Here is a 14,709-nt window from a genome sequence, read left to right as displayed (position 1 = left end):
ACATGTCAGGATATACTTTGTATCAAAGAGCTCTGTTTGATTTGTATGTCATGTTTAGTCTCGGGTTATCTTGGCTCTAGGACGTCGGTAAAAAAAACACAACCTAGCCAAGTGTTTGGGAGAAGCGAAGCGCACCATTCTAGAAAAAACGAATGGTGACACACAGCTATATCAGAGCTAGAAAACATAAAACATATTCGAATGTCCTGGAATGTAAATGTATTCAAAATAAATCGATGGCAAATTGCAAAATTCTTGCCTTGGTGCATATATTTTTACATGAAATACACCTGAATGTTTTAGAACAGGGATGCACGGTTTTGGAATAGTATCGCGAGATTACCACCAGCCTAGCCAGGTGGATTATGGATGTTGTCGTTTTATGGGCAGATCCAGGGCGCACCAACGGGTTTAACTAGTGGGTATACGCAACCCCATTCAGTCGTTGCGGGACGAATGGTGCGGCGAAGCAGACCTCAGCTAGACACATATGAGTCATATCTGGAGAGCAGTGTGACGCCCCGACTATTTCTTTAACCATTTCTGTCTCGTTCCCATAGATGATGAAAGGGAGGGTCCCTCTCGGAAGAGATGTCCAATGGGAACATCCTTTCATTCATAAAGTGGAGTGGGCAGCTTTTTTTTCTCCGAATGCGTGGGTTTCGAGAGGAGGGGGGGTGGTCGTAATACTATCGCTCAAGCTGAAATACCTGTTCCAGCCAACACCAATGACACACTCCCGGTAGCGAGCAGCCCCAATGTTTACCCAATCGAAGCTCATCCTCGTCTCCTTTGACCCGCCCTATTTCATGAATGGGAATCCGTGTCTTCTTTGATTGACATGCAAATGTGCCCAACGACTGGACACGTGAGTTGTTGGACAGGTTCCGTAGCCAATGTGGTACGAAGGAGGGTTCGCCGGGAGTCTATAGAGCAGGTGGTGGGCGGCGCGCTTTAAAAATCAGGCTAGACAAGTGTTGAGGGAGTTGGGGGTGTTTATGTATTTGTGTGATGCTACAAGAAGAAGAACATCCATATAAAAGGGACCACTCTTAACGCCGTGCAGCTTGGCAATTCCAGACCATATTTATCTAGGAGCCGAGGTGTCTAGCACAGGCTACTATTAAACACGCTAGCATGCAGTCGCCTAATAACGTGGAGGACGTGCTGCGACGGGCCGAGACGCCGCTGATGTGGGTCGGCGCGTTCACCGTGGCCTCCTTGGCTCTCTGGCTGCTCTACAGACTCCTCTCTGGGATCCGGATTTGGGTTTTGGGAAATGGAGGGCTGCTTTCTCCTAAGCTTGGCAAATGGGCAGGTGAGTTCACAGCAAGATTTATCATGAAATGCAAATCCTGCTTAGGAGGCGTACTTTTAAAAAGCAGAACAAAAAAGAGATCTTCATTCGACGTGGTGAACCTAATTGCTGTATTTTCCACCTTTCAACTTAATGGCAATGTGCGAGGAAACTGCGTTGTGAGACACTTTTGTGTCTCGTTTCAAGGAGTGTTGCGTAACAGGCGCAGGTAGGCTAACTAAAGGGGATAATGGCTCTTCGTAGCCCAATTAGCCGTCGCCGCTTCATGCCATGATGGGTGCATCTTCACCCACGTTGTAGCACGACATTGCCTTGCCCCATATTGGTGATGAAACATAACCCAAATTGCGCAGGCTATGCGTAATTCCAGAAGTCCTATTGAGGCTGAGGTTTTCTCCAGTAGCACTCAACTGAACCAAATGAGTCCCGTGATGTTGGACAAAGACCTATATTCCATTCACCCCCAGACTCCAATACCCTAAACGTCTACAATGTTATCATTGGACGGTAATGTTGATGAAACATTGGTTTTATACGTTCAAGCACATAGGCTGGAAACATTTGAAATTGGTTTCTATTACACGTGTTACGCAATTTAGGAAAAGCCTTATAAATGTGACACTGAGGTTTTTTTTTCCTCACAATTCAACTTTAAATGCAACCATCTAGTCGTGTTGTGGTGCACGTCATCCTTTTCGTTTCTTAAATTCTTTACGTTTATCCACGGACAAGCATTGGAAGTTATCAATGTATTTAACAATTGAAACTACTCAATGAAGGCTTCCAAGAGGTAACCATTTAGATACATAGCGTATATTTTTGATGAACAGACAGGGCTCATAAGCATAGGTCTGGCAGGTCTTGACCCACTCCTCCGCCCCCCCCCCCCTCTTTTGTGTGTGTGTGTGTGTGTGTGTGTGTGTGTGTGTGTGTGTGTGTGTGTGTGTGTGTGTGTGTGTGTGTGTGTGTGTGTGTGTGTGTGTGTGTGTGTGTGTGTGTGTGTGTGTTGCAAAAGTACACGTATGACGCAAAAGAACCCATCGGAATGCGTAGTACAGCCTGTGCTGCGTGGTTCCGGTGACTGGCCCGCGCAGGTGAGTCACGGTAACGCATCGCTTCATCGTCCATTGATAAACCATAGCAACACGCCCCGCCCCCTCCCTCTCCTAAAAGGTGGTCGTGGCTGACATTGTATTGTTGGAAGGGCGCGCGCACTATATCTACCCTTTTTGTAAGTCGCCTTGGACAATAGCGTCTGCTAAATAAATAATGTGTATTAATATTGGCCACATACGATAAACGGGCCCCTATTTGGAGTTTAGGCTAAAGTTGAACTTCCACAGCAGTTCATGTGTCTTAACGGTGTGAGGCCACTCCCTGGAACCAGTCGAACCCGTCCCTCTCTCGCGCGGTCATGGTTTTACAATGACGCCGGCCGTTGTACGATTAGAACAAGCTTAGTGACGGAGGGAGGGGGGCAAGTTATGCAGGTCTGATCACTTTGCGCATGGCGTGATTCTGCTCACTCCGACTCAGTCATAGGCATGCGCACGCGCACAGACAGACAGACAGACAGACAGGCAGGCAGACAGACAGACAGACAGACAGTGACTTCAACATGCCAGCGATGCCTTAACCCATGAACCCTTGTTCATCGTTTGCGGCAACGCTTAGTTTAGTGCATATGTTTCTACTCTGTCATCACATCAAATGTTTTCAGTCTTTAAGTACACCTTGACCGTTAAATCTTAGTTTTCTTACTTGTCAGAATGTTTTATTAGTTTTGTTAGGCCAGTGAAGTCTCATGACCTAACAAAACCCCCGCCGTTCTAAGCATGCAGCTCGATTGTAATTTGTTGTGTAATTGGTAGTGCAGGATAGCCGCAGTGGATTCAGAGCAGTTTCGGGGATTTCTGAGGGATTCCTTTGCAGTCGAGTGACATTACCTCTTGTTGAATGAGCCCTCTGGTGGAGAAACCCAGGAACGGCAGGTGTCTCCCAGTATAGTGCCACTGAGTTCATTGCTTACAGCTTTTCATCTGTACATTTTCAGGTTTTGGGTCTCAAGGAAATCACTCCCCTCCAAACTCTTTTGTCCTAAATAAATAAACGTATAATAATTCGGTTCTTAAGTCCTCCCAATTTTAATGTTTTTCTTTTTTATAATCCTTTTTAATTCAACAGTGAACAACACCGTCGGAAAAGACCCAGCCTTCATCCTCCTAGAACCCTCCATCTCCCTGTGTCTCCTGGTTCTGCCACCACCTCACTCTAACACACACTTCTGTTCCTCTCCTCCTCATTCACCTTTCTGCCTAGTGACAGTCTTCAGCCTTTCTCCCTCTCCCAATTCTAATTATTAAGAAAACCGTGGTGTCCTGGAACAACGGCAATCAAACCCCTTATTGCAAAAGTTCTTCAAATATGGCCATGTTGGGACAATTGCATCCACCATTGTCTAGTGTAAACCATCAAAGTATCTAAGAACTTGTCGATTTTAATCATTTGTGTGTGTGTGTGTGTGTGTGTGTGTGTGTGTGTGTGTCTGTTCGGGGGGGGGGGAGGGGCCGTTGGTTGCTGGGTGAGCGAGGAGTGCGACAGATTACATAACGCTACAACGGGAGCATACGAGGACCGAGGATCTTCTCCTGGAGGATCCGAGGGGAGGGCTGTTGTCAAGCTTTCACCCCCCCCCCCCCTTTTGGGTTTTTGAGCCGTTTTTGGCGTAGCAAAAATTCAAATTTGGTGCCTTTTTAATGAAGGTCATCCTTATGTCCTCCTCCCATATTACATGGACATTTTTGAATGAGGATGTTTGGGTTAACATCATGGCCAGTATAATAGTACGGCTTCACACACCCCCCTGCCCTTACTGTGTATTGGAGACGCACAGCAGCTCTCCTGCAGGACCGCATGTTCCGAGCCAAGCCGCTTGGCTCGGAACATGCGGTCCTGCAGGAGAGCTGCTGTGCGTCTCCAATACACAGTAAGCCGGCTCTGGAGGGCCAGTGTGCAGTGGTGCCCAGCGATGGTGATGGAGGGCTAGTGTTGGTCGTCAGGCGCTACCGCCGCCGCCGCCGCTGCTGCAGCAGGCAGGCAGCGCGGACGAGGCAGTGCAGGCATACTGCTATTTTTACCCGTCCCGGCTTTTTTTAGACCCGTGGAATAGTGAGCAGGCAGGGGCTGCTCCGTTGCTGTGGCGGCGAGGGGGAGGAGGGTCAGAGGAGAGAAGAGCTGTGCCAAGAGTTCTGGATGTGACGCACACCAAAGGCACAGCACACTTGAGCCCCCAGCATCGGTGTACCAGAGATGCATGCTGCTGATCCAAGAAAAGCGTTGTCGCGGTGGTCCTATCAAAGGAGCGTACGCTACTTTCCATCAAAATGAACACCATAACAGTTCAGAAATCCACTGCAGTCGGACCTAACGCATCAAGTCTTAGTTGTTGTAGAATGACGTGGCGCGCATCAGAACCAACTGCAATAGAAACCGCTAAATGCCATCTGTACTTCACGTTCAAGGGAACCGTCATTGGGCTTCCATACCATTGCATATCGATCAGCGATATAGCCCTTCTTGCCTCATTGTGTCCTTTTATTTCTGTAATATTTATACAAGGAAGGCATACAACCCACACACAGTGTACAGATAACGTGTGGGTGTGTGTGTGTGTGTTCTGAAACGGGTGGCTGGAATGGGGTCAGTGCAGAGGTTTGCATCATGGATCATTAGCGCTGAGGTACACAGGGAATGTGTTTTTGGGACATGGGCGACAAAATGTGTTAAACATCGCGACAGGCGTTCCAAGACAACTCCTCTGGGATCATGTGTCAAGCATGTGCATAACTCATTCTTTTTTTTTAAATTTGTTCACTGTTGCGTTCATAAGGCGCTTGTTTAATAGCGGAGACTTGTTTGAATGTAAAACTGAAAATCCAGCCTTTGTTCCATCATTCAACATTGCGGTGAATGTCTCCCCCATGTTGGTGGCGGTGGTATCTCCCTGCGCAGGGCTGTAGTCTGGTTTGGTAGCGGCTGCACGCCCATTGAGGCTTTCCTGCCGAGGGGTTTTCATTCTTAATACGTGGGAGAAGCAGGTTTAAAAATAACAAGGGTCTCTTTCTCTTTCTCCCTTTTTCTCCTCCATTCTCTTTCATTTGACTTTGCGCAGCACTCTCATTCACTCCCTTGCTCTTCTGTCCCCCCCCAGTCCTTTCCCCCTCCGCTCTCTCGTTCCCTCTCTTCATTCCCGTTCTATTTTTAGCTGCCCCTAGGATCCCAGCTCACCCCCCCCCCCCCCCCCCTTCCTCTTCTGTTCCATGTTCGTCATCAGCAACCACCTCTCGAGCATCCTGTCTCTTTCTCTCTCCCTCTCTCTCGGCCTGTCTCCATCTCTCCGTATGTGTGTGTGTCTGTCTCCGTCTATGTCTGTGTCTCTATTCGACGTGCCTTGATAGGAATATGTATTCACGATGCACCACTGATTGATTGAACTGACTGATTGGTATGGGCGTGAACCTCCAAAATGTCCCCCTCACTTTCACACCACCACCGCCCCACACCCAAACTTCTTTGTTTCCTGTGTTCTCTCTTGACTTGCCTCCTCTCCTTTCCTCTCTTCACCCCCCCCACCAGCTTGTTCATTTCTCTCTCTCTCTCTCTCTCTCTCTCTCTCTCTCTCTCTCTCTCTCTCTCTCTCTCTCTCTCTCTCTCTCTCTCTCTCTCTCTCTCTCTCTCTCTCTCTCTCTCTCTCTCTCTCTCTCTCTCTCTTATTTTCTGGCGGAGGAGGTGGGGGGGACAATAAATGTTTAAAAATAGATTTTCTCCTCTACACAAGGTAGAAGGAGCGCTTAAAAAACCCCACCTCACTTTGGCTTAGACCTATATGTTCATTCTATCGCCTAACACAGCCACCACCTAAAGGCGTGTAAAGGCACACTTGGCATGAGTCAAAAGCCAACTTGTAATGTTGGACACGGCATATATTCGCCTGGTTTGGCAAGGAGTTCCTGGTCACACAACCTTAGCTTAAGCATTCAGCACAACTACTTGATGGCTTTCTTTTCATCCTCCCTTACATTAATTGATACCACTTACCTTTACGTTTATTTACCCGCCATTCCCAATGCCTCACTGCAGAGTGGCCCCTGTCATCATCCCGGGTCTTTATTATCTCTGTCATTTTAATTGCTGTTAGCTGTGGTCCGACCTGGTTGGGTGTGGCCCCGGTACTGCCACAGAGGAGGTGGCTGGAGCCAGTGTTGAGGTTGATGTTATATCATATGGGGTCATCATATAGGGGGACCGAACCGTGTGTTGACCTGTTGCGCTTGTCTTTGTTTCCAGTGGTGACGGGGGCTACCGATGGCATTGGAAAGTCCTACGCTGAAGAGGTGAGTCGTCCGAGGGGCAGCCCTCACATCCGTATCCTTCACGGGGAACGCCGTGACTCATGGGTGCGCACGCTCGCACAAACGCACGCAAGCACGTATGTTCAGGTCATAGCGGCGGACCTCGTTTTTCACAGGTCAAATTTATATTTGTAGAATCTCTATTGCTAAAAGCTTCCGCGTTCATAGATCTTCACCGTGGAATGCTTCTCAAACTAAAATGATTCTGATCAGCCAGATAGTGGTGCTTTAATCAAGGTCAGGTGTTAATAACTTCTGAGCAGTAGGTCAAAACTCTGAGTTGAGTACCAAACATATTGAACATCCTCTAGCAAAGTTAAACTTCGAGCCACCCGGTTAATGCTCATGCAGATCAAGTTCACCATAAGCTCCCCATGCGTGAGACCTTGCTCATGAGTTTGAGCCATGGGGCCTTGCTAGTCTTGAAGCTGCTCTGTCCCTGCGATGTCATGAGGTGTAAGTGGTTTCTTTTGTTCCAGCTGGCCCGGCGAGGTTTCTCCATGATGCTGATCAGTCGCTCGCAGGACAAGCTGGACGACGTGGCGCAGTCCCTCGGTAAGAGACCTGTGTCTGTGTGTGTGTGTGTGTGTGTGTGTGTGTGTGTGTGTGTGTGTGTGTCTGTGTGCGCAAATGCACAGTCCTTTCCGCCTTAACCCAGAAGGGAAGTCGCCTTTGTTTTCTTTCACCCTTTCAAAAAAGTAATGAGAGGCAATTAAGGTTGGACAAACATGTGAAATCTCAAGGAATTGAGCATGTTGTTCTATGTTAACGTAAAGTGAACATGAGCGGGACAAGAGAAACGGGGTAGGGTTTATCAGGTTACACCAGATCAGTAAGAAAGCGTGGATGAGAAAAGGGCTATGACTTTAAATAATGGAGGTTTCCCCCCCCTCCCATCTCAAATAATGCCCCTCACGACTTTCATTTTTGTTCTTCTTGTATTCATTTTTCCCCCCACTGGATCTCTCCCATCGAGTAATTTTCCCCCTGTCGTGCTTCAAATCCACCAGAGGAGGGTGGGGTGGGGGTGGCAGGTAGTCACGAGCAGGGTGTAGCACGCCAAACGCTGTCTCCTCACAATTAGCCCCGCAGAACCAGAGAGGCACGAGCCCTAGGTTAGCCCTCCCTGGTGCCAGCCTCTCTCCATGCACTACTTTAGACGGATATCTTGATGTTTTTAAATAGCTAAAAATAGCCCAAGGAGATGGGGATGCAGGTTTCCGAAGCACATCCATTTTTTCCTAATTTATCCCTTTTCTTTAAAAAGCCGTACTCCTGTCCATTTACATTTACACATACAAATACATATTCTGGACTTTGCATCTGAGGCATTTTCGTCCTAATTTTCACCCATAAGACCAAAGAGTCTTTTGACTGTTCTTAAGACCAGCCAAGGGATTTCTTCATCTTTTGGTATGAGGTGCCTCCTCCTGTTGGAATATGGTATTGCAGTGTTGTAACACCTTGTTGTTGGACTGTTTTCAACCATGATCAATGTTAATAAAGTTATTCTGTTATGCACCAGTATCCAATTCGGAATAAAAAAAAATATCATTGGGAGAAAAATATATTTATTGGAAAGAGTTCATAAAATAGTTTCATGATGTACATGATTTCTAATAAAATGTTGCACTTTCTCAGAGCATCAATTTAAAGTGGAGACCAGGACTATTGCAGTGGATTTTGGCCGGTCAGACATTTATGAGAAGATCGACGTAGGGCTAGCTGGGCTGGAGATCGGTGTACTCGGTAAGGACTGCATTCCTCTTGCTTTCATGTCCAACAACATGCACACGTTAAGCACAGACAACATGCACACGTTAAGCACAGACAACATGCACACGTTAAGCACAGACAACATGCACACTTTAAGCACAGACAACATGCACACGTTAAGCACAGACAACATGCACACGTTAAGCACAGACAACATGCACACGTTAAGCGCAGACAACATGCACACATTAAGCAAAGACAAAGCCCTTTATGTGAAACTGATGCAGTTTACGTTTGTTTTGGACATTCCACTGACATGATATGCTATGTGGTACGGCTCTTTGTCTAGTCCAAATACCAAACTACAAAGAATTGACCATGACTTTTTGGTTTATCTAAATGTTTATCTTTGTCGTTGTTTTTGAGTATATCCAAGCTAGGCCCAATTTGACCGTAAACCCAACAATGAGATGAGGAAGGAGCAGAGATAATGTAGCAAGTGAAAAGAAAACAAATTTACATTTACATTGGAAGAGCATCAATAGGCTCGCTAGTACCAGTGATGAATTCCTGCTACAGGTACATTTTGGCCATGACGCTTTACATCTTATTCCTCTAACCTGCAGGCCGAGGCAGTGGAAACGTAGGAATGCATGAATATGGTTTTGCACTGCGTCACACGCTCTGTGAAACATGCGGTTACCATGGCACAGGGGGCTCGCAGACTACACCAGTGCCTGTTTTTATGTGACTCAAGTGGAATACGTTCAAGTAACATTTTGTTGTCAACCTCAAACAAAAAGAAAAATAAGTTTGTTCAAAGGCCTTATCATGTTATTGTTGGGTTGGACTTTCGAACTATTGTGATAAAGTGTGGAACTAAATGTTCCATCCTTCAGTTGTCTTGGCCAAATTCTTCCGAAGGTCTTGGTCGTGTGATTTGACTTGGTGACTTTTTTTTTAAGATCAAAAAGTTGTTCCTCTGTTATTAACGCAGCTTTACTCTATAAGAGATGGTCGTCATGAGAGCTCAAAGAAAATGACAGCCTAGAAAAATGTATGAAAAGTGTTGGATGGGTTTGTCACACAGAATGTGTGTTGTTTTGGCCTGTTGCTGTCCTGTTTGATCAGGTAGGTTATTTTGGGTTTAGGCAATACCAATATTCGCTCCTTAAGCGGATCCTAACAGGGACTCTTTGTCCTTTTTTATTTGATTTGCAAGATGTACTATCCAGGTTGCAAGGTGTGGTTATGAAGTTAGTTTTTCTTTTTGTATCTTTCTGCCACCTGGTGGTGCAAATTGCATCTAGTCTGTTGCCAAGTTAAACATTTGAAATAGTTTTCAATAGTGGTGAATGCTTTGTTGTTGTTTTTCGCAGTCAACAATGTCGGAGTGTCCTATTCATACCCTGAGTATTATCTTCACGTACCTGATCTGGACAATGTGAGTACTCAATTTGGCCCTGATTGTTCTCAGAAAATGACTATTTAATCTCCATAACTGTACTTTTGCATACAACTAGTGGGCATGACCAATACACAATCGGTCTGACTGTCACTGTTTATTTATTTTTCAGTTCATCACGTATATGATCAACGTCAATATAACATCAGTGTGCCAGGTGAGATCCCAACCCCTGATCATTTGGTTTGTCAGTTGTTTTTCTCAACCACACGTCACACTATACTTTCTGCAGTTTCTCTCCTCTCCTATGTCTTTTCACAATGTGTAGCTCGTGCCGTTTCAAACCAGTGTTCTGTGAGGATTAAGTCTTCCTTCTTTAACGTGCTTCACGATTGAAATGGCAGTTGTTCCCAAAGCATAGAGAGACCACACCTACGCTGTCTGCACTCTCTGCCCACATCTCCCTCTCTTTCTTTCTCTGTGTGTGTGTGTGTGTGTGTGTGTGTGTGTGTGTGTGTGTGTGTGTGTGTGTGTGTGTGTGTGTGTGTGTGTGTGTGTGTGTGTGTGTGTGTGTGGTGTCTCTCTGTCTCCCACTTCTGAAGTGTCCTTGTCCCTCGTGTTTTATGTCATTCCTCCTTCTCCTTTAACGTTGACTGCGTGTGTTCTTTCATACCAAAGTTAATCTTTCCTTTGTCTGTATTAACAGATGACGCGCCTCGTGCTTCCCAGAATGGCTGAAAGGTGAGTTGCTGAGTATGGTTTAGGTGTTCTGTGGTGTGACTGCAGTGGAGTATCAATGCGTGTATTTAATGAGAGATCGAGGCATGACCAAACATGCCCAAAAAGTAAAATGTGATCCATTTGAGTTTCCAAGAGCCTTCCTGGATGCCAGCTCTTTTCATTGGGGACTTCAAATAACAAAAAAATAAAGACACAACCAGGCTTTTCCCTCACTACACCCATCTTCCCCTCTCCTGCTCCTTTGTTCACAATGCTGACAAGCTTTCAATTCACACAAAGTGCTCTTCCCACCCGATTGGCTGTGCTGCCTCAATGTGACCCACCTTCCTGGCCAATAGCGTTGCATGCACATTGGATGCCGTGTGAGCCCGGAGCGTCGCTCCGCTACATCACTGCAGCAACAGGCTGCCATGGCAACGCACACGGCCAGTGCCAGCGCCAGCACCACTCTGTCTTTTGTGTTTGTGTGCACACGCATTGTTGTGTACGATGTACTCGCGCCGAGGCGTTGAGACTTTGTTTTTCAAAGCACTTTATTAAATAACAGACTTGTGTATTGAGTCTGATATTGTGTATTAAGGTAGAGATATGGCTGGAGATATTACAGCTATGCATTGATTGAGTAGACCTATCATCGTTGAGGTTTCAGGGAGATTGGACCTGCAACGCTGATGTAACCCTAGTTTGGTGCTTCCCTACATCAACATATTGAACCATTTACTTATTTTTGAGTTTCAATTAAAAAAAAGGGAACATTTTTCAAATTCACAATTTCATTTTGCGTGCTTCATAGAATTGAGCCCCTCCCCACCCCCACCCCCTCCAAAAATTATTATTATTGTAGCTTCTGCTCTGAAAGCAAATAGGTACTAAATATTGTATGTAGTATTAAGTATGATTTGTGCAGCCCTATTTACCACTGTGCTCCGTCCAAATGTTTTGTATTTACCTCCTCAGGTCCAAAGGTGTCATTCTGAACATCTCCTCGGCCAGTGGCATGTACCCAGTGCCTCTGCTCACCGTGTATTCTGCCTCCAAGGTGGGTGTGGACCCCTGGGCTCCCTTCCTTCGTTATCCAGCCCAACAGCCCTACCTAGGTTCTCCATCAGGTCCCCCCAAGTCCTCCCATTTCACTGGCACCACTGTTATTTTATCATCACACAAAATACAAAGGGCTTGGTCACCGTCGGCACTTGTAGTATCGCTAGAGCCGTACTGTTCCAGACATTAATCATGGTGTCTGGAGCAGTGGTTCAATGGTACCAGACCTTTGGCTTCAGGTACACCACCAAATTGTCATGAAAGACCTTCTGTGGACCACATCGTATGCAAACGGTAACAAATAGATGACGAGCCATGCAGTCACTGAGCAAAGAGTGCTAGGGCCCCGTTTATACGAAATGATCATGACAAGAAGGCCATGGCCAGAGGGAAACAGTGGAAAGATAAAGTAACTAACGCTGCTTATGCTCCATGTGTGTTCATTGACAAACAGAGACAAACACTAACTATACTTGTTTCAAGAAAAAAATCCAATGTACAACCTGCATTATCCCGATGGGACGTGCACCTCAGGTTGAAAAACACTGGTCCAGAGTATCGGGTCCAACCTTTAAGCTTTAGATTGTTATATGTGAATGTATTTAGTGTGTTTGCTGATTCAGTGGCTCTCTTTACGGTGCCCTCTTAACAAAGTACAATAGTTGAACCCATAAAATGCGATGTGTGTCTGTCATGGGATGGGATGGGTGTCTGTCATGGGATGGGATGGGTGTCTGTCATGGGATGGGATGTGTGTCTGTCATGGGATGGGATGGGTGTCTGTCATGGGATGGGATGTGTGTCTGTCATGGGATGGGATGTGTGTCTTTCATGGGATGGGATGTGTGTCTGTCATGGGATGGGATGCGTCTTGTCTGCTGTTTCTCACCACGTTTTTCTTTTTCTCCAGGCCTTTGTGGACTTCTTTTCTCGGGGTCTCCAGGAAGAGTACAGACGACAGGGCATCATCATCCAGGTGTTTGTTTTATTGATTGATTAAGACTTGTTGAAGTTGTTGAACTCTGCTTGGTCCAGTTCATGTAACATGAGTATATCCTAAAACCAAAACCAATTCATATTTTGATTTTATAAAACTTATATAAATCTATAAATCTAAATTGTTTCATTGTTAGGGAGTCATTTAAAGCTTGAACAGATACTTTAAACTTTTATAATCCATGCCTCTACTCGAGGAGACTTGAGTGACTTATATCGGCAAGCAGAGGTGGCCGGCTACTCAATCACTAAGTCGAAGCCCCACATACGTGGCTACAAGTGAAATAAGTGTTAATGGCTTATACTTAATGACTTGTAGGATATTATTTTAGCAGTGCATTCTAAAGTTATTATAGGTCCTACCTGTTCAAAGCAGGTGGAAACCCATACACTTGGCCACTACCATCTACCAGACTACATTGTCTTCACCACCTGTTTTTTTTTGCCTGAATAGAAAAGTTGTTGAGCTGTGTGACATAAGAATGATATTGTGTTGGAATTGGGGATGGGCTTTCTAATCAGATGTGTCCTCGTCTTGTTAATGTTTCATGCCTTTTGTTTGTTTTTATCAAAATGTTATCACTTTGATAACATTATTTTTCATCATTAATGTCTGTCCTTCCAACACGTTGTTCCCCCCCTCCCTGCAGAGTGTGCTTCCCTTCTTTGTGGTCACCAAGATGACTCGCATCAAGAAGCCCACCTTCGACAAGCCCACGCCAGAGCGCTACGTGGCGGCGGAGCTCAGCACCGTGGGCCTGCAGAGCCAGACCAACGGGTACTTCCCCCACGCCGTCATGGTAAGGACTCTGCTCATGCTTCGGACTCATGGAGCCTAACATAGCTTTTATTAGTACGCAGCGGACATAGTTGACGTAAAGCCTAACATAGCTTGTATAAGAACGAAGCGGACGTAGCGGACGTAAAGCCTAAAGACTCAGTTATGGTTCCACGCCGACGCAACACAATGACCACGCACACGCTTTGACGCAGTCGTTAACCTGTTTTGGTTCTGCGTCTGATTATAGTGAGCGGACCAATTACAGCCCTAACTGGTGCGTCGCCTCGACACAAGGTTATCATTTTTGGGAGCCACACGTATGCCTTGCGGTGGACGCAAGGAGGGTCTGCAAAGATGTAATGGGTCCGTATCCCCCTTGCGTTGCGTGGACATGGAACCATAACTAAGCCTTAACATAGCTTGTATAAGAACATAGCGTCGGATCATTATATAGTGCAATGCGATGGTCAGAAGGTAGGGAGGGAGGGGGGCTTGCTTGTCATTTTATTGTGAAGTTTCAGTAAAAAACGAATTAAAAAGCTAATTGACTCCCTTTTGCGTAGCTCCATCCCTCCCTGCCAGTTGTATTTAAACGAGAGGGTTGGCACAGTGCTTGTTACACATTATACTCTCACCCCGTTTGCTCACATTCATATTGCTCTTTGGGCAAATGACCAAGTTGAATTGAAATTTGAGAGAGTCACTTCAACTTTTTAAGTGGGAATCCCGAAAAACTGTATAATATCTGGTTAAAATGGAGCGTTTGTTGTGTGGTTCTCCGTAGGGTTGGATCACAACAAAGGTGGTGCCCATCAACATAGTGATCTTCCTGGGAGCCGCGATGAACAGGGTGCAGCGCACAGGATACCTGAACCGGAGGCGGTTGAGGGAGCAGAGGAACGGAGCGAGCCTGAAGAGCGACTAGCAGGGAGTCCACTGCCTCGTCCTGCTCTGATCCCGTCAAAGAAGGATTCCATCAGAAATATTTTTTTCTCGGGGTGTGTCTGAGATTGATCCACTCTTACCTTCTACTGGTGAAATCAAAACAGATTGTTGGCCTCTGTTCCTAAATACTAGTTTGTTTGGTACAGGAGTTTGTGGTACATTGTATGACGATGGATGTATGACACAGAGAAATGGTGACGAGTATATAACCTGCTGTTGTAAGCAGCGGAAATGTGGTGGTGGATTATATGTTTTGTTTAAGAAATGTAAATGTATTTATTTTTCTATTCTCTTCTGGGATATAACGCACAACAAAATGCTGCTTCTGAAAGAACAAACCATATAGATCAAAGGG

The 14,709-nt window shown here is 45.9% G+C and overlaps 1 protein-coding gene across 1 annotated transcript in view; it reads left to right on the top strand.

Annotated features, from left to right (window-relative positions):
* Nucleotides 1–977: 977 nt before the first annotated feature.
* The window catches only part of hsd17b12a (hydroxysteroid (17-beta) dehydrogenase 12a), a 14,208-nt gene continuing 476 nt past the window's right edge, over nt 978–14,709 (top strand). The window contains exons 1-11 of the mRNA XM_079742939.1: nt 978–1,318; nt 6,665–6,711; nt 7,209–7,284; nt 8,371–8,478; nt 9,825–9,889; nt 10,023–10,067; nt 10,557–10,591; nt 11,549–11,630; nt 12,543–12,608; nt 13,279–13,428; nt 14,194–14,709. The exon at nt 14,194–14,709 is cut by the window's right edge and continues 476 nt beyond it. Of these exons, the coding sequence (XP_079599065.1) occupies nt 1,138–1,318; nt 6,665–6,711; nt 7,209–7,284; nt 8,371–8,478; nt 9,825–9,889; nt 10,023–10,067; nt 10,557–10,591; nt 11,549–11,630; nt 12,543–12,608; nt 13,279–13,428; nt 14,194–14,334 (996 nt within the window). The 5' untranslated portion in view covers nt 978–1,137 and the 3' untranslated portion in view covers nt 14,335–14,709. The remainder of the gene's footprint in view (nt 1,319–6,664; nt 6,712–7,208; nt 7,285–8,370; nt 8,479–9,824; nt 9,890–10,022; nt 10,068–10,556; nt 10,592–11,548; nt 11,631–12,542; nt 12,609–13,278; nt 13,429–14,193) is intronic.

This window comes from Pollachius pollachius (genome assembly GCF_949987615.1).
Source record: "Pollachius pollachius genome assembly, chromosome: 9".
NCBI lineage: Eukaryota > Metazoa > Chordata > Actinopteri > Gadiformes > Gadidae > Pollachius > Pollachius pollachius.
Note: the sequence above shows the minus strand (reverse complement) of the source record. Positions and strands in the feature narration are given on the sequence as shown.